This window comes from Trachemys scripta, chromosome 17 (genome assembly GCF_013100865.1).
Source record: "Trachemys scripta elegans isolate TJP31775 chromosome 17, CAS_Tse_1.0, whole genome shotgun sequence".
Lineage (NCBI taxonomy): Eukaryota > Metazoa > Chordata > Testudines > Emydidae > Trachemys > Trachemys scripta.
In genome coordinates, this window is record NC_048314.1 from 7,268,688 (window position 1) to 7,287,348 (window position 18,661).

Here is an 18,661-nt window from a genome sequence, read left to right on the forward strand (position 1 = left end):
AAGTCAAGGGAAGTGATAGCACCTCTCTACTCAGCGCTGGTTAGGCCTCAGCTGGAGTACTGTGTCCAGATTTGTTCACCAATGTATAGAAAGGATCCAGAGGGAGCGACAAAGATGATGAAAGGGATAGACTCTTTAGTTTGGAAAAGAGGAGATTAAGGGAGGACCCAATAGCAGTCTTCAGATATTTGAAAGGCTGCCATAAAAAAGTTGAAGAAAAGTCTCTTGCCACAGAGGGCAGGAGAAGCGACAATCGATTCAAACTACCCCACAGCAGATCTAGATTAAATCTCAGGAAAAACTTCCTAACTGTAAGAACAGAAGGACAAAGGCACAGACTGCCTAGGGAGGTTGTGGGAGCTCCTTCACTGGAAATTTTCATAAGGAGGCTGGAGAGCCACCTGTCTTGGATGGTTTAGATGCAAATCCTGTCTCTTGGCACTAGATGACCTTTGCTCCCTTATAGCCCTATAATTCTATGCCTACTGACTTCAGAGAGTTGTGGTGAAGTTTAATTATTAGCACTGGTAAAGTACCTTGGATGAAAGCCACTAGGGATGGGATCATTAGTGGGGCAGAACACTCCCACTTTTGCTATTACAATACTAGCGGGACTGTACCAATGCTAGTGCAAAGGAGACTTTAAGAAAAGTGCTAGCAGAGCCCAGGCCTTAATCACCCGTGTGAATCCAGCCAGGTTGGTGGTAACCAATAGCTGTTCCCTTTCCCAGCTAAGGGCTGCTAAGGGATCCAGGTGAAATTAATTGGAATTTCAAGTCCATTTCTACTGGATAGCCATTCTCATCACAGGAACTACCATCAGGACTGACAGTTCTTGCCCCCCTCTTTACTGGCAGTCTCATCATAGAGAGACCCAGGACAGAATAATTGGTCATATCAACTGGAGTCTCTTAAAAGTCTGAGTTGAGAAATGGAGCAGCGTGGGGGAAGTTTACAGGGCTGCTGTCAATACTATCCCTGTTCTGTGGATAAACAGGGCTTATTAATTCTTCCAGTGTGCACAACCTGCCTGTCCTCACCCAGGCTTGAGTCTCCAGGAGGAGCCTTTCACCAGCACTAAAGTCACACCAGTTAATTGCTAAATAAATGGTATTTTGACTGTATTGACTTGCTCAGCACATACAACAGGCATGGAGACACACCAGGAGAAGGAGGGAGGGAGGGAGGTAGATGGTTCTGAGGACAGAGCATTCTCACAACCTGGCACCTCGGGTGCAAGGTGCGGCCCACCCCCCACTAGTTGAGGAAGGCTGGATTCTTCATAATCCTCCCCACTAGTCGGGTAACTGCCTGGGAATAAAGGACAGATGGCTCTTATCTTCAAGAGGCACTTGCCCACCCTGTTTCCCCTTTCCTTACGATGCAGGGTAGGAAGTGGTGCATTTGGAGCACAGTCCCTTTGCCCCTAGCCGCTGCAGGCGATTGGTTTTATCTCCCTGAGACAGGCGGGCAGTTGGACAGAGAGAGGCAGGTTGTTTTTGCTGATACAGACTAACAGGGCGACCACTCTGAAACAAACAGCTCCCTGCTTGGAAACCAGCTTTCTCCCTGGCTCGATCCAGATCTCAGGGCATCAGACCAGGAGGCAGGGGTCCCTCCCCGGCGAGCTGCAGGGTGCGGGATGGGGCGCGCCGGGGCGGGACACCCCGTTTGGGGCCACACCTCCTAGGCATCCCCCGCCGCGGGAGGCGGCTGCCAGCCCGGGGGAGGGCGGTGCTGGCCCTTTAAGAGGCAGGACATGCCCGGCCCGGCGCGTCACTAGCAGCAGGTAGAGCCGCCCCCGCGCCGGCCAGGGAAGAAGCAGCCGCCGCCGCCCGGAGCCCTGCGGGGAGCAGCAGCGGGGCCCGGCCATGGGGAAGCTGCAGCTGTTCGAGATTCGTCTGAGCGAGAGCCGGGTCGTCTACAGCCCCGGGGAGCCGCTGGCCGGCACCGTCACCGTGCGCCTCTCCGGGAGCCTGCCGTACCGCGGTGAGCCCTCATGGCCGGGCTGCGGGCTTCCCCGCCGCAGTGCCACCCTCCCCTGCTCCCCCCCCCCCGCGTGTCCGGGCCCCTCTCCCCCAATAGCCCCTCCTCGGGCTGCGGGCTTCCCCGTCGCAGTGCCAGCCCCCTCTCCCCGCGGTCCCTCTCCCCCAATAGTGCCCTCGGGCTGCGGGCTTCCCCGTCGCAGTGCCAGCGCTGCTCTCCCCACCCCCGCGCATCATCCCCGGGCGGCGAGGCCCCTCTCCCCCAATAGCGCCCTTCTCGGGCTGCGAGCTTCCCTGCCGTAGTGCCATTCCGCTCTCCTCGCCCATTGCATTTCTGGGTGTAGGGCCCCCGCTCCCCAGGGCTGTGAGATTCCCGGCCGCAGCGCCTGCTGGCTTTACCTCTCCATTTGCTGGCTTCCCCTTGTCCTCCTGGTCCATCTGCCCCTGAACTTAGAGGTTGAGTTCAGGATGACCATATTGAGCCCCATCTGACCCTCCACTCCCCCCACACACATACTACCTTAGTACTGGGAGTTTCATTATTTGTGAATGTCAAGAGACTGGTTTTCATGCAGAGGACTGGGGGAGAGGGGCAGCTTTTTGGACCATCCAGCCCCTCTCCTTGCTAGTAGGGCTTGGATTACGTTGTCTGTTGTTTCATTTCTACCTCCTGTGGGCTTCAGCAGGAGTGTGACTAATATTTCACCACCTTCCCCCATCCTCTGCTCCATTCTCCCTCCTCCCCTTCCCTTTCAGGGGAGGGGTGGGGATGGGGGAGTTTCTTCCTTGGATCATGGGCAGCAGGAACAAAACTTTCTCTGCTCAGGGTCTGTGCGTGCGGGGGCGGAATAGCCTTGGTAACAGACTGTGTATTAAGTATAGTGGGTACTAGCAGGCTTCTGGCAACTGTCTCCCTGTCTAGGGTAAGTGTGGGTTTCTCCTCTGTGTTTCAGGCGTGAGAGCCATCTGGTCAAAGCAAGTGTGTGTGTGCGTGCGCTCCCCCACCCCTGGTTTGGGGAGCAGTGGATAAACAGTGTGCACAACCTGCCTGTCCTCACCCAGGCTTGAGTCTGCAGGAGGAGCAGTTGCTTAGACCCCCTTTTTAACAATTGCTCAAATTCCGTTGTTGCAGGCATGGCTCTGACAACAGTGTTGATTTTATGCGGCAGGCACTCAGATGCTGTGGTGACGGGCGGTGGTGTAAAACCCTAAAACAGACCCGGAGTGTTGACCTAAAGCTCAGCTGTGAGTCTGAACTTCCCCATAAAGTTTGGGGAATTGCTGGGGTTTGGAACATAGGACTTGTCAGATGGGTTCAGCTCCAGGATCTATCTACTCCAGTACCTGGTCTTCAACACTGGTTCCCACGGTAAACTAATGTGGGATAAACTGCCCTTCCACCCATTTCCTCCCCCTCCTCACTAGATCTCTTCCTTATAGTTTTAAGATCTGAAGTGTGAAGTTGAATATCTGGGTTCTGGCCTGTTTCTAGTTTGTCCCAGCTTGTGTGATTAGGACTGAAGTGAGTTAAAAGTCCACAGCCATACCCAAGTCATCTTTAGCTGGGTTGGAGCATGTGTTATGTGCTTGGTCCTAACTCGATATGACTGTGTTTAGAGGCCAAACCATAGTGGAGGATATTTGAAACACAAGCAAGTGTAAGGGTTAAACTCAGTGTGTGTTTGGGGAAGGGAGGCCATATAGATACTTGCCCTAAAATCTGAATTCTCAACACCTCATGTTAAATGATTTATTTATGTTAAGACCCTGGTTCTGATATGGAAGGTGCTCGGAGAGAACTGTTTGAAGAGTGTCTTGGTGCCTCTCTTTTTATAGAATTATTGACCCTGAAGGAGCAGTTCAGGGGAGTGGGGAACGATTGTGTATACTTGTGTACCTTGCAGAGAATGTTTTCTCTCCCCCTGAATATCCCCCTTCCCTCCAAAAAAACCAACCAACAAAAAACCCCTATACCACTTGATTCACAGAAGTGCCAGCAATATGCTGACACAGCTCTGACTCCAATGCTTACCCAAACATGAGGTCAGAGAGAGATGACCACCTGAGTAGCTTGGCGGCAAAGCCCAGCAGAGCTGGGTCCAGGTGATCATCTGATGCCTCCATTTCTCACACTGTTCAGTCTATGCGGCTCCGGAGTTGTGATGTGATGGTGAGAAGCAGCTCCTTGGTGAAGGGCTCGCGCTCCAGTGTGCGGTTGAAAGTGGGATTTCTACATCTTCCCTCAGGTCCAGTTGGACTGTGACTAATGAAATTGGCAAGCAGGCCTGCTGCTCTCTGGGGACCGCTGATGTGGTGGCTGAGGAGAGGGGGAACGGAGACTTTCTCAGACAGTGGGGATGGGAGGGTAAGGGGACTATGAGGAGCTAGGCTGTATGGTGTCTGTGCCAGACACTCTGGCTGTAGTCGAGGAAGAGCACTGCGGCACCTCCTTGTTAGCAAACCTGACCATTGCAAAACTTTTCATAGCCGAGTAGGCGAATCCTGTGTTGTTTTTAGTTCACTGGAATTCTGCCAGTTGTGAAACCCAGACTTAGACCGGAATCTTCCTCTGAAAACTTCCAAACTCTAAGGCCTGGTCTATGCTAGGGGGAAATCTTCTAAAACTGTTTTAAAAAGAATTAAACCCCCTCCCATCATTGCTAATGCTAGTTCAGCTCTACCAGTGTTGGCCGTGTTGGGGACCCTAGCCCTGCAGACACCCATGGAACTGACCTGATAGTGATGGAAAGTTATCTTATAGAATTTCCTTAGCATAAACAGGGCTTCGCTGTATAAACAAGGGATGGTTAATGGGATGGGGGTGGTTGGGGATTGAACCAAGATCACCTATCTCAGCTCTGCCACAGGCTTCCTGTGTGACTTTTAAGGCAAACCACTTTTGTCTGTACCTGTTTCTCCTTTTTTTGTAAAATAGATATTAGCATCCTCCCTATCTTCATTATTGCTTGCAAAGTACTTTGATAGCCCTGGCACTTCAGAAATGCAAATTATTTCGTGCTTCCCCTAAGGCTGAGTCTCTCCCTCCTCCATCTTCTGCTCTTGTTGCCTCGGTCTCTGATTCTTGGGACTGTTTCCAAGTATTTAGATTTAGTCCTTCTGGGCCAGGACCTTGTTCTGTTGACCTTGTCTGGAAAGCACAGTTGCTGTAGAAGCAAGTATGCCTGTCTCGATTTAAAACCTCTCTCCCATTGGTCTTTCTGGCTTCTGAAAGCTATTGTACAGAACTTGTTAGAGGCTCGGTGAGGGTGGTGTTTTACACCCATTTTCTTTAAGAAATGCTACTTACCTCTTTCAGCATGAGACTTCTAATGCAGTAGTCACTGATTTCTCTCTCCTTCTCCCCCCTCCCCGTACCTATGGACTGACTTCTCTCTTCCCAAGAACCTGCTCCCAATAATAGCGCAGAGAGTTGTAGTATCACAGGCGTCTGAGCTAGTCCAACTAGCCCTGATGCATTATTGGCCAGCTGTGAGGTAATTATGGTTACACCAGACTACTGACTGCTGTTTGTGTGTGGGGCAGCCATAGGCAATTAGATTTTCTGGAGAAAGAACAAGAGTACTTGTGGCACCTTAGAGACTAACAAATTTATTAGAGCATAAGCTTTCGTGGACTACAGCCCACTTCTTCGGATGCATATAGAATGGAACATATATTGAGGAGATATATATATACACACATACAGAGAGCATGAACAGGTGGGAGTTGTCTTACCAACTCTGAGAGGCCAATTAAGTAAGAGGAAAAAAAACTTTTGAAGTGATAATCAAGCTAGCCCAGTACAGACAGGTTGATAAGAAGTGTGAGAGTACTTACAAGGGGAGATAGATTCAATGTTTGTAATGGCTCAGATTTTCTGGAGAGTGTCTCTTCTTCCCCCCCCCCCCTCCTCTTTTTTCACTTTGCCTTCAGTTACGGGTTTTCTTTAACCCCATTGACCGCTCAAGATCTGTTGTATGAGCCCTTTTTTCCCCTTCATTTTGGAAAAGTTTCCCCCCCACCCTGCTATAGCGACCTATGTGGACTTGAGCCTAGGAAATTTTGGAGTCTTGTATAAGCTTTAGCAACAAAGATAGGAAGACTTTTTCACCAGCCCCTGGCCTTTCAGTACTCGGGTAGTGTTTAGTAACCCACTGGTGAGCCGTGGGCTGTAATGGGACCTGAGCAGGGTTTTTGGAAAACTTGTTGGGAAGTGCTAGCTGATGACGGCTGCTAGACAAGTTTTATTTTTAATTGCATGCAGGGATGGCCTTCGGCATAAGCATCTGCTCTAGGCAGAGGAGTCCTGGTTGACTCGGCAGCTCACGGAGCAGCCTTTTCTCCCCTCTGGCTGTGGCACTGCAGAGGGAGACAGTCGGTGGCCCAGTTTCCCTATGACAGCTTGAGTGAGCCCTTGTGAATCTGCACGTCTGGCTCTGCTCTCCGGGGCAGGAGTCTGCATATTTTTAGACTCCAGGATTTGGTGTGATACCATCCCCTGGCTGGTGTCTGAATGTGTCCAAATGGGAAGCCTGCATGAAGGGCCAGTGGCACGCAGGCTGTCTGATTCATTCCTATCCATCCTCCCTAGTGACTTGGCTAATATCTTATTTATTGCGTTTGTGGGCGACTAGTATCTCAACTCTAAGCAGCTGAGTTGGGGGGTTGTAGTTTGCCCCCTGAGGCTTACAGCTTCTTCTGTTTGCTCTCTGGCCAATGGCAATAAGGTTGCTGTGTGCCCACGGTAGGAAGGGGACTTCTCAATGGGCTGCTGCCGGGGGGACATCCAGTTAGTTGTGGTGTGGTGGTGTGTCTAGGAGCCCTAGTCAAAGGCTGAGATCCCACCATCTTTGCCCCCAAAAATACACCGACTTGAGGCTACTTCGTGTTATGGCTCATATTGTCTGGCTCTCAGATGCTGTCTGATGCCACAATTGGCCAGCACAGAAGTATCTTGGTCATTCTGCCTTGCCCAACACATTGGAAACCTCAAGCATTTCCTTTGAAAGGACTTCGATACCAACACACCTGCACCTTTAAGATCAAAACCCATTTCTCTGATCTGCCCACCTTTCGGTGCCAGCTCCATAACTAGAAATATTTGTGTTTAGCCAGAGGTCTCCCTTAAGGAATGTCCCACAATGAAGCCATAAATACTAACTCTGCCCTGCTAAAGAACAGGAAGCCGCCATCTTGACAACTGGCGACTGAGTCAAATTGGAAGACTCGGCTTCAGAGTTGTAAGGAAAACACTACAACGGTTTGTTACTTTTTTTTATTTATTTAACCACTTGCTTCATCTGTGGAGGTGCTTTTTTTAACCTTTCAACAACTTTAAAGCTTCTGATTTCCAGTGGTAAAGCAGATTGTTTCAGTTCTGCTTTCCATTATCAAACTGAGCTCCTCCTGGAAAATATTGTTAAAAGAACAGCCCTGACTCCCACACCCCCACCAGTGACGGACCAAGAATGAAGAGACTAAGAGTGCTTCTAAAAGCAGCTCTGAAAATTCCTCTGTTCCACACACACTTATTTAGCTGTCCAGATTAATATAGTAATGGCTCTACTGAGTGAGACTTTTATACCTTTAACATTTCAAATACACACATTTTAGGTCTGATGTATACCTTTTTTTTTAAACATGCTAACTCTTTATTCAGGTACTAAAATACGGCAGTGATGGGGCTATCTGATTATCCCCTGGGTATTTATCCTTATTACAGGTATTATAGCCCCATTTGATAGATAGCAAAAGTGAGGCACAGAAATCCAGGTCACAGAGGAAATTGATAGTAGAGCTGAGAATTGAAACCATGTCATTCAATGCCAATGCTATAACACCATAGAATATCAGGGTTGGAAGGGACCTCTGGAGGTCATCTAGTCCAACCCCCTACTCAAAGCAGGACCCAATCCCCGAGACCATCTTTCTTCTCCTGGCTTGTCTAGATTAGAAAAGGATGGTGGGGTTAGCTAACTTAACTTGCACCCATGCTAGGGAAAAAACTTGTGGCGAAGTCACAGGTGGTTATCTCTATCTTCCATTTAGCTGGCCCAGTTGGACCTTCAGCTCACCCCCATGGGGATCTTGGCCAGATAAATGGAAGTGAAAGTTATTAACCTGAATCCACACTAGGGAGCAGGTCCTGGCTGGCTATGCTGAACATGGTAAAATGATATTGAAAAGATGGCATCTGAAGCAGTGCCCTATCTAAGACAGGGTCCCACTGATGCAAATGGTCAGTAACTCCAGTAAGAGTGGATTTGGAATATGTACAGATGACTACATAGCTCCTGGGTCACCCCGAATAGCGCTTCTATAAAACCGTTCTGGATGTGACAGTCAAGCAGTGGGTCCTTTTTTGGGAAATGCAGGTCAGGGACAGAGCAAACATGTTTACTGTCTAGAAGTGTGCAAATGTCCTTGTCCTTCCTTCACCCCTGGACCCCCTCCCCCATGCTAGCTATTCAAACTAGCCTGGTATTTCTTTGCTGATCTAACACTCACCACTGCATGTTCCTGTATGTCAATGCAATGAACAGTGTAATTCTGTGTCTATCAGGCTGACTGTTTACTACTTCCCAGTTTCAGAATCCAATTCCGCTACGTGGGGGAGGAGAGCACCTTAGCTCTGTGGCGGAGTCTGTCTGCTGAGACATGGAGCAAAAGGGGATTTCTGCCCCTCTGTTTAGTTCACTGGTGGATCAGAAATGCCATGTAAATAATTATTCTCAAGCTTGTGCCGTATGACTTGGTCTGTGGTGCACTCCTTTCGCCCTCCCCTCCCCCAGCCTCGCCTGTGGGCAAAGCTTTGCTGTTCAATTCCTCTTTGCTGATGGAGACATGAGAACAGGAGCCATCTGTGGTGTTTGGTGCATCGTTGGGCAGGTGGAATGTAGACCTGAGAGCTGGTGGCCAGCATCTGATATGCTGCCAAATGTGGCGAAGGGGCACTGGGGCATGACCGTTCCAGGAGAATAAGCAAATAAGAGTGGGCAGGACTGTTGCTTTGCAGCATAAAAGTCTGTTGCTAAGCAGGGGAGTGGATTTAGTGGCTCCCTTGCTTGAAGGAGTAACTTTTCTTACTGTTGGCTACCACTTGAAAATTCATAGCCTTTAATGGAGAGGGAGGCTGAGTTCATATTGGGATCCCGAGGTCCCCCTGATCTAGGGAATGTTCTGCTCTAGGGGTCAGTCTGTTAATTCATGTTTACTTTTCCATGGTGGTGGGGAAGACTTGGAAGTAGGTGGCTGGTGTATTGTCGTGTAACCTCTCTGACAGAGAGACATCTAAAGTATTTTGCAGGGAGTTGGGGGATCAACCATTTCTTGGTAGGCAGTCATGTTGGCTCTCGTAGGTTCCATGAGAACAGGTGTGATTTGGGGAGGGTTGTTGGAGTGAAGGTGGGGAGAAAGGGGAGCAGAGGATGTGGAAGAGGGCTATCGTAAAGGGGAAGGTGCAGAATGGATCTGATCAATGATCGAAAGAAGGAGGCTGAGGGTGAAGAAACAGACCAGAAAATGCATGGAAAGAAGTGGCAACTGGGCTCTTGGTGTTAGACCTCAGTATTTAAGTCTTTTATTTAATTGTTGATTAAACTTGGAGGGCAAGATACTCAAAAGTTGCTGTGCACCCAGTGAGAATGAGGAAGAATCAATCCCCCGCTGTTTTCGGTCATAATCTTGCATTTAAAAAAAAAAAAAAAAATCTATGTCCGTGTCAGGCCATTCCATGACATCTCGCCCTGTTACAGGATTGCTATGAAAGATAATCATCTTTCCTGTGGCTTCTCTAACTTCTTTTGTGTGGAAGTGAAAAGTGCTTGGAGAAGAAATGTACGAAGGCTGTAACTGCCTCCAGTTAGCAGATTTGTGTATGTATGATGTGCTCTTCTCCCATTTCCTATTTGTTTCTGGGATCTGAAAGCAGAGATGAACTGATGCCTGACCACAAAGATGCTCTTCACAGGCTGACAAAATCCTGAATTTCCTTTGCCCACTTAAAAATAGATGACACTCCAGTGTCTGGTGTGATTTGACTTTTGCTGGGTGTCTTTAAAATTTGCAATATAAAGGCCTGCCCCAGAATTAACAGGTTTTACTCTAATGGTATGGGGGATATTTGTAACTAGTTCTTGGATCGACACAATCGTGTCTGGGACCAAATACTGCCCTTGGTTATCTGCATGCAACCCCTACTGGAGTCAGATGTACATGAGTGGAATTGTAGGGCCTGATGGAAGCCCTATAATATAATGCCAGTGGAGGTGTAAGTCTTTTAGAAAGCTGGATGGCTGCAGAGGAGGGATGCTGTGAGTATCCCAGTGCAGGAAGGGATGTCTTTTGATAAGAATTTGGGGGTGAGGGGGTCATAAATTAGCTGTAGATTGCCACTTCCAGGCACTCTGTAATTGACTTTCAGCTCAGAATAAAACCTTGGGCTTCTCTGATAACAAAATGCTTGTTATGGATATGTCCACATGGAGTCATACGCTTAAATTGTGTAGGTGAACAAATACACTGTCTCAACCTTTCACCACCTCCTTGCCAAAATAGGTGCAGGTGATGTCCTTGTTCCCCATCTTCCCTGCCCCAGTGACTCAAGTCAGACCCTGCTCACGAGTGGGAATAGAGACTGAAGAGGGAAGTTCAGCTCCATATGTTTTTTTTTTTTTTTTTTTTTTTTTTAAGGCTGGCTCTGCACTACAGGCTTCTGCTGGCACAGCTTGGTCCGTCAGAAGTGCGAGGAGGTGCGATTCCCTGACCTGACAGCAGGGCCAGCTCCAGGCACCAGCTTAACAAGCAGGTGCTTGGGGCGGCCAAGGGAGAGGGGCGGCACCTGTGGCAATTCGGGGGCGGCAGGTCCCTCACTCCCTCTAGGGCGTGAACTGCCGCCGCTGATCGTGGGGGTTTTTGGCTTGGGGCGGCAGAAATGCTGGAGCCGGCCCTGCCTGACAGATGCCCCTAGTGTAGAAGCAGCTTTGCGAGGCGCTGTTTCCAATATAGCTTGGATTTGCTGGTGGGTGTGTGGAATAAGCTAAGCCATATCAGTAAAAGTGCAGCTTTGCTGGTATAGCTGCATCCACACTAGGAATACGTTGGTGGGATAGTGTCAGTAAAGTGCTCCTAGCATAGACATGGCTGAAGTGCCAGAACAGGCCCTATTTCTCCAGGAAGTGGCCTGAGGGGATAGCTCAGCGGTTTGGGCATTGTCCTGGTAAACCCAGGGTTGTGAGTTCAATCCTTGAGGGGGCCATTTAGGGATCTGGGGCAAAATTAGTACTTGGTCCTGCTAGTGAAGGCAGGAGGCTGGACTTGATGACCTTTTAAAAAAGAAATAGAGATGGGGGGGATAGCTCAGTGGTTTGAGCATTGGCCTGCAGTTTGAGCATTGGCCTGCTAAATCCACGGTTGTGAGTTCAATCCTCATTTAGGGATCTGGGGCAAAAATCTATCTGGGGATTGGTCCTGCTTTGAGCAAGGGGTTGGACTAGTTGACCTTCTGAGGTCCCTTCCGACCCTGAGATTCTATGAAGGTGCCCAAACAATTGGAAAGAGACTCTGATTGAGGTCTCACAAGGGCTAACCCCTTCTTAAAAGGTGTTTAAGGGGCCGTCATCTCTGTACCTCTGTTAACTAGTGTTTTAGGTGCATGTACATTTCTGAGCATAGTAGGCACCATTTGATATGTTGGAAAAGGAGGCCATGCAAAAATGAACATAAATGAAGGAACTGGGTGTGTACAATTTCCTGGACTGTAGTAGTTGCTAGTTAAATCCCAGAAAGACACTACATGGTGCTGTCCAAAAAAAAAGGGGGTGGGGAGGACAACTGTCCTATGCCTGGTGACCTGTGTCCTCACTTACACAAGTGCAGAGCATCGAGGATCAGGGCCAACATGAACCATTGTTTCCTTGGATATAAAAATAAACCCATGACGTGTAAATTTCCTTTCCTTATTGAAGCCCTCTCTTAAAATGAGGCTGGAAAGGCAGCAGGCCTGGTCAGTGACTAAAGCCCTTTGTGGTGATGGGTGAAATGCTGATTGGCCCCGGGAGTTTTACACGGGAGTCTCAGTGCCATATGGGGTCCCGGCCCTTTGAACCAATGTCTGTGGTACGCACAATGGCGGCTGCTGAGGGGAAGGATTGATTGTTTTCTTCCCACGGCCCTCATGAGCTAGCTTACGTTGCCGTTGGTATTGGCCAGATTTAAAGGACTCTGTGCTCCCAGGATGTCTGAGCACGAGGTCTCTGGGCCTCTGACTGCTTATTGATGATCTCGCTCATTCAGAGAATTGCTTGCTCGCCCTGGCAGACAGACAGGGATGGGATGGTTTGCTTTGTGCATGCAGGGAAAGAACAATACATGGATAACGTGTTTGAAGGGGCAGCTTATTGGGCTGTAGACTTGACTGGCATTAAAGCGCCTTGTGGGGAATGTTTGCCAGAACCTAGAGAGTCATTAGAGCTTGTCTAAATGTGAAACTGGCACCAGAATAATTTAAGGTATGAATTTAAACCAGTGTAAAATGTGGTGTGGACACTCTTACTTCAGGTTTAGCAACCTGTTTTTGTCTAGCTAAAGTCCATTTAGGATCAGATTTAAGCTAAATCAGAATGAGCCATTGGTAACTGAAATGAGAGGACGTCTGGCTCAGTGGCAAGGGTGCTAGTCTGAGACTCTATTCAGTTCCCAGTTCTGCCACAAACTTCCTGTGTGAGTAAGTCGCTAGGGGATGTCTGTACTGTGGCTTCAAAAGAAAAGTGTGCAAGCTGTGGTCTCAGAACCTGGGTAAACGGACCTAGCGATGTAGGCATGCGTACCTGCCTTGCTGGGTTTCAGAGCCAAGTGGGAACATCTACACGACTGCTAGCCCCGTAGCATGAGCCTGAATTGGTTGATCTTGGTTTTGAGACGATTACTGCTGCCGATGTTTGCTGTATAGATGTACTCTTAGTCTCCCTGTGCCTCTGTTCCCCTGAAATTAGGAAGTAATAGCACTGCCTTGGCTCACAGGAGCGTGGGGGTGTTTGTGCAGCTCTCGGACGACAGCGCTAAGGGCTGTATCGGTATACGCTGGCTTAACTCGGCCGGAGCACGCACCCCAACCTCCTGCCCCAACCCGGTGAAAATGAACGAGTGAGCGAAGGTGGGGGAGAGCAAGCAATGGAGGGAGGGGGGAATGGAGTAAGCAGGGGGCGTGGCCTCAGAAGGGGCGGGGCAAGGGTTTGGTTTTCTGCAAATAGAAAGTTGGCAACCCTACCTGTATTCCAGGGGTGGGATTCTGCACTCCTACCCCCATACACGTTTTGGGAGAAGAACAATGACCCACTGGGGAAAGGCTGGCACTGATGTTGGGCTACCAGAAGTGGCCCTACAGATGCTCCTTCTGTCTTTCCCCCCCATTTCCTTTGCAAGCCCAGGTCTAGGAATATTGTCCTTCCTGGACTTCAGTCTGGGGTAACGTGGGGGAGGAGAGTAAAGGAAACATCTGTGCAGCAGGTTGATCCTAAAAGCCCATGAACCTACTTGGGGATCTGGAGTGTTAGACTAAGTCTCCAGGAGTCAGGATTATTAGGCAGAAGGGTAAATCAAAGGTGCAGCCGATCACATGGCTCTGTAATTACCCGGACATGCCCACTGTGCATGTGTCAGATGAAGGGAGATAACGAGAGTTATCAGGGGAAAGCACCTTCCCCATTCCACAAGACTTACAGAAGCAGGATTTGGAACTAAAGCACAGTCTCTGAGTTCAATAAATCCTTGTATGTCTGGGGTTGGGGGATGGGAAATCTGTGAAGAGATGCTCCCGTGCCAGTGGAGTGACAGAAGGGGGTTAAAAATGAGATATTAACGCAAAGCTGCTGGATGTCAGTTTCTAGACTATGTCCCAGAAGGTAAGGTGCTTGATGCCTGTTGCTAAGATACTACAGTTGTCTCTGGCAGTTTTTTGAAAATTACCAGCACGCATTGGTTGTACTTTCCTTTTGTTTCTTCTTTTCCCCTCCCCCTCCAAACAACCAAAACAAAGTCTACGTGGGATGCATTGGTTCACTTTCCACTCCCCGCCTTGCAGCTTGTGTAAAGAACCAGGCGTGGTAAACATTCTCAGGTTAGATTTTGTTCCAGCTGTGCAAGGTGACTCATTTTTTCTTTCTCCAGGGGCAGCCAGTGTGCTGATAACCCGCACGGTGCTATAAATAAGTGAAGTTTAAACACACGGACTCCTGTTTATAATGAACTCAGCAGTTAACTTTTTTCTTCCCCTCCCCTGGGATGCATGCAGACGAAATCCCCGGTGGGGAAAGAGAACAGGTCCTCTTGTCATGTTCAATTTGTCTGTGATGGAAGAAAATCCTTGCAGACTGGAGACTATCGACCCATGTGTCGCATGGGGGAGATTTGGACAAGTGAACTGTACTTAGAGCCCCACGGTGAAGAATCTGTACAGCACTTTGGGAAAAAGCTGTATTTGCTTAAATCAAAACTTCTCCTTAGCATGGATGCAGTTACCCAGAAAAATAAATAAAATAAAAACCCTACCTGACCAGCTTCTTGGCATTATGGACATGGGCTACGTAACCTTTTGCAGCAATGTGCTGAAAGGCCAAGGAAGGGTAAAGTGTGGCTAGGGGGATGCTCTTTAGGATTCCTTTGAAGTAAAACCCAGGGGGAAGATGGTCTGGATATTGCTAATGCAGAGACTGCACAAACCCAGATGCTAGTCCTGCCCAAGGGGATGCAAATTGCCTGTAGCCCCAGAGCTGTGCCTAATTTGAATCTTTGCATGTATTATCCAGCTTTACTCTGCCGGAATACTTGCTCCTATTTCTCTTCCTGGTGGAACAAACTCAAACTGTCTGATGGAGTTGACCAGCAATACCGACCTGCAGCTGAACTCTACAGAGGGAGGGATGCTACAGGCTGGATTTGGCAGTTAATCTGGACTTTCTACAACCCTTCTGCAGACACAGTCCAGACGTAGTGTTGAGCTAGTGCTGAATGCAACCCCCTTGGCCATCATGATTTGTTGTAGTCAACCACTAGCTAGTCCAGTTTGTTCCATGTTAACTGGTGGGCTTCTAAGAGTAACTGTCTTCCCTAGTCCCTTTCAAGAAGCAGCTTTCAGCCGATTCCCTTAAGCAGTCCGTGTAGGTGGGAGGTTTGAGCACTTCCCTTGTTTCCCAAGGCATGATGCAACATACACAGGGCTGAATGTTGCACCCATCCAGAGGTCTAGCACCAAGTCTATGCAAAATCCTACTTATCCCCTCAAAGTGGGACTGGACCGTTGGTGTGTAGGTCTTGTGTTGGCTCTCTGCATCAGAGTCATCTTCCACCAGGATGGTGGGATTCCTAGAGCGAAGTGTGGTGAGATGGGGGCGTAAGATGCTCCCTCAGAGGAGGGTTCCTATATTTAGAATTGGTCTCTCTCTCCCGCCTCCCCTGGCTTTGGTCCCTACATACTACAGTACTCTGACTGCAGTGTTTGTTTCTGGTAGCTGTGTGCTTGAATGTCTGTAGAGCCATGTGTGCATGGCTGTTGTCAGAAATCTGGTCAGCTTAGCTACTTAAGCAGAGGGAAAACAGTGGCATTTACAGCTGCTTCTCTTGCTCCGGGGGGAGTGGTGTGTGTGTGGGGGGGTGTCTCTCTGATGGATTTGATCATGGTTGGGGTTATTGTAGAGTAGTAGGGAAGGACACATTCTGTGGAGATGCTCCTCCCCTTTGCTCAACACAACCCTTTTGCAAAACAAGGACATTCTGTCTTGCAGCTGCTGTCCTACCTGTTGGGCCATGCCGGGGGGGGGGGGGGGGAGGGCAGAACTCCTTGCTGAAATCAGTGAGGGAATCTGGCTCTAATGACCACTGTTTCATGCCTGAGCATATTGGCAACCGTAGTGAGAGGCGTGGAGAACACTGGGCAGCATTGCATTCCCGTCTGACTTTATCTACCTTCAAATAACAAGTGAATCCTGAACCCAAGAAGGTCACTGAATAGTTTATAGTCACCTGCTGGAGTAATAGCTGTTCTAGATTCCTTAATTTCTCAGCTTGATTTTGATCCCAGCCATTCTTGTGCTGTCCCTCTTGTGATGGCCTGTGTCTCCGTACAGGGTCTACCTCCCAGGCCTAGTGTACAAAACTACATAGGCTTTTTTCCACCCCTGAAGATCAATACCCATGATATTGGGTTAAAGAGGAACTCTAAAGTTACCACACTAGAATTATGCAGTGTCTTCCTAGGATTTGCTGCCGTAATATAAATGGCAGGAAAATGTACAATGGCTGTTCTCCATCTTGGGCTAATCAAGGATTGTTCTGCAGCTTCTTGGAGCTATTGGGCACTCACTGCATACCATGGCTTTTTGGTGTGTGCTAATACTTGAGGAAAACCTTATGGTCAGCCAAGAGGCCACGGCACCCTCAAGCAGAAAAGAGACCTCTAGGGCTTGGTCTAGCCCTCTCCTTACAATACACAATTGTTCTCTAAACTATTTTTCCAGTGCTTTGTTCTGTCCACTTCCAACTCTCCCAAGCAATGTGGTGTGAGTACTTCAGATTTGCATTTCTCTCCCATCACTCTTGGTATTCAGCCTACCTTTCCCTGTTAAACTCATATTAATGTAGGACCCTTGGCCTCCACCCGGCCAATCTCCCTCTTCATCCTTCATCTAATTAAAGATTGCTATCCCCTGCTTGATCATCCCTTAGCTAGACTATACATATCTGGCTCTTGGAAATCTTATACCTCTCTAGCACTGGACTGTCTTTGTTGTTGTGCTCTGAACACAGGTTGTGTTACAACATCGCCTCGGACGAGCCACAAAGGGTGGTGTAATAGTTCGAACAATGGGAGCAGAGAGTATAACCGGTCTGAGCAGAGCAGAAGCGACAAGGTCAATTGGCGGTGAAAGTAGCCTGGGTCAGAACCGCAACTTAATGTTGTCATTAGACTATAAACTGTCTGTCTGACTCTGAACAGAGAGAAAAGGTAGGTGAGGTCATATCTTTTATTGGACCAACTTTTGTTGGTGAGAGAGAGGCTTTTGAGCTACACAGTGCTCTTTCAGGTCTGGGAAAGGTACTCTGAGCGTCACCGCTAAATGCAGGAAAAAACCGATTTGTTTAGCAGAAGTAGTTAGAGCATATTCTAAGGGACTGTTCAAGGTAGAGTGGCCTGGTAACACCTCTGCAGTCATAGGACAAAAAGAGGGTTAGTGGGTTACAGAGTCCTGTAATAAGCCATAAATCCAGGGTCTCTGTTCAGTCCATGATTTTTAGTATCCAGCAGAGTTCTGAATTTAACTTCCCCAGGCTCGACTTTTGAAAATGTTGTGCAGGTTTCCTCTGAGGATGGAGACAGGTCGATAGGGAGTGATCGCTTTGTGAACAGTGTTCACCCACCGGTGATAAGGTGTTTTTGTCTCTTATCACTTCTCTGACTAGAACTATTTCAACCGTGATTCATGTGATCGCATCTGACGCAAATCCAACTCCTGGGAAGCGTGCTTTCCCTCTTGTCACGATGATCAAAGTTCAGTTACCACAAGAACTCAAGTTCTCCCACCCTTTTTAATGCTGTAATCCGTATGGGTGACAAGCATCTATTCCAGACCAGTGGAATCTGAATCCCCTTCTGTATTACAAATAGCCATGCCAGGGGGCTGGTTACACCATGGACCCCTGACATAGTCTTAAGCATGTCTGCCCCATTTTGTAGAAGCATAAACCCTGTTCCCGGAGCATGCTTTTAAGTGGGGGAATGATCCCACCCCCCTTGCAAATGAAGGGTCGGCTAAATTAGAATCTGGATCCAAACCGCTCTTGGTTTTGGTTTTGCAAAATCAAAATACTGCCTCCTCAGCACCTCTTACTATAGGTATCTCTCTTACCCTTTCCTCTCTCACCTTACTCGGATGACTTGCTCTAGTGTTTGTTATAGGACTTTTTTGTGGGTGGGTGGGTGTATATATAAAAATGTACAAGAACTGATAGGACAGCCCCAGCAGGGTGGGGACAGCTAAATTAATTAGTAGTTATTGCTTAACTAGGAGTGTCTCTTTTCCCAATTTTAGCAATTTATGCAAATTATTTAAGTTAAGGTTGCCAGCTCTTCTGTTGAGGCTTCCCAGCCCTTTCTCCAATCTATTTCCTTGCTCCTCAGACATGAAGGGGTCGAAGTTTTTTAAATCTGTGTGAACTTAAGGTGCTTTTCACCTTTTTGAAAATTAGTCCCCTTTGTTCTGCTACCAATGAAGTTTTCATTGACCTTTTCAAGATGCACTCTATTTTAATTTTCTTTCTTCTTTCTTTCTTTTGAGCAGAGACTAAAAGTAACTCCTTTTTTTACCTAGAGATTTTGTAGTTCTTCACAAATTTTCCAGCTTCCCAGAGTCTTGTCTTTATTATAACCCCATACAATGCTGGGGCCTACCATACACTCAGCAAGGCCGGCAAGAACTCCAAACACACTTGAGTTTTGACTTCTGTCTCTGAGATGAATCCTTCAAGCTGCTGATATGTTGAGACACCTGCTGCTTGTTACAGCAACTTGCTGAGAGCTTTGTAGCATTTTATAACCCGCTGCATGTCTTGGAATACAGAATCTCGTGCCTCCGCTTCAGCAAATTGATGTGGGCTTCTTATTTTTCTGAAGCCAGGTCTGCTCA

The 18,661-nt window shown here is 48.2% G+C and overlaps 1 protein-coding gene across 1 annotated transcript in view; it reads left to right on the top strand.

Annotated features, from left to right (window-relative positions):
- Nucleotides 1–1,564: 1,564 nt before the first annotated feature.
- The window catches only part of ARRDC1 (arrestin domain containing 1), a 65,352-nt gene continuing 48,255 nt past the window's right edge, over nucleotides 1,565–18,661 (top strand). The window contains exon 1 of the mRNA XM_034793902.1: nucleotides 1,565–1,989. Coding sequence (XP_034649793.1) covers nucleotides 1,872–1,989 — 118 coding nt within the window. The 5' untranslated portion in view covers nucleotides 1,565–1,871. The remainder of the gene's footprint in view (nucleotides 1,990–18,661) is intronic.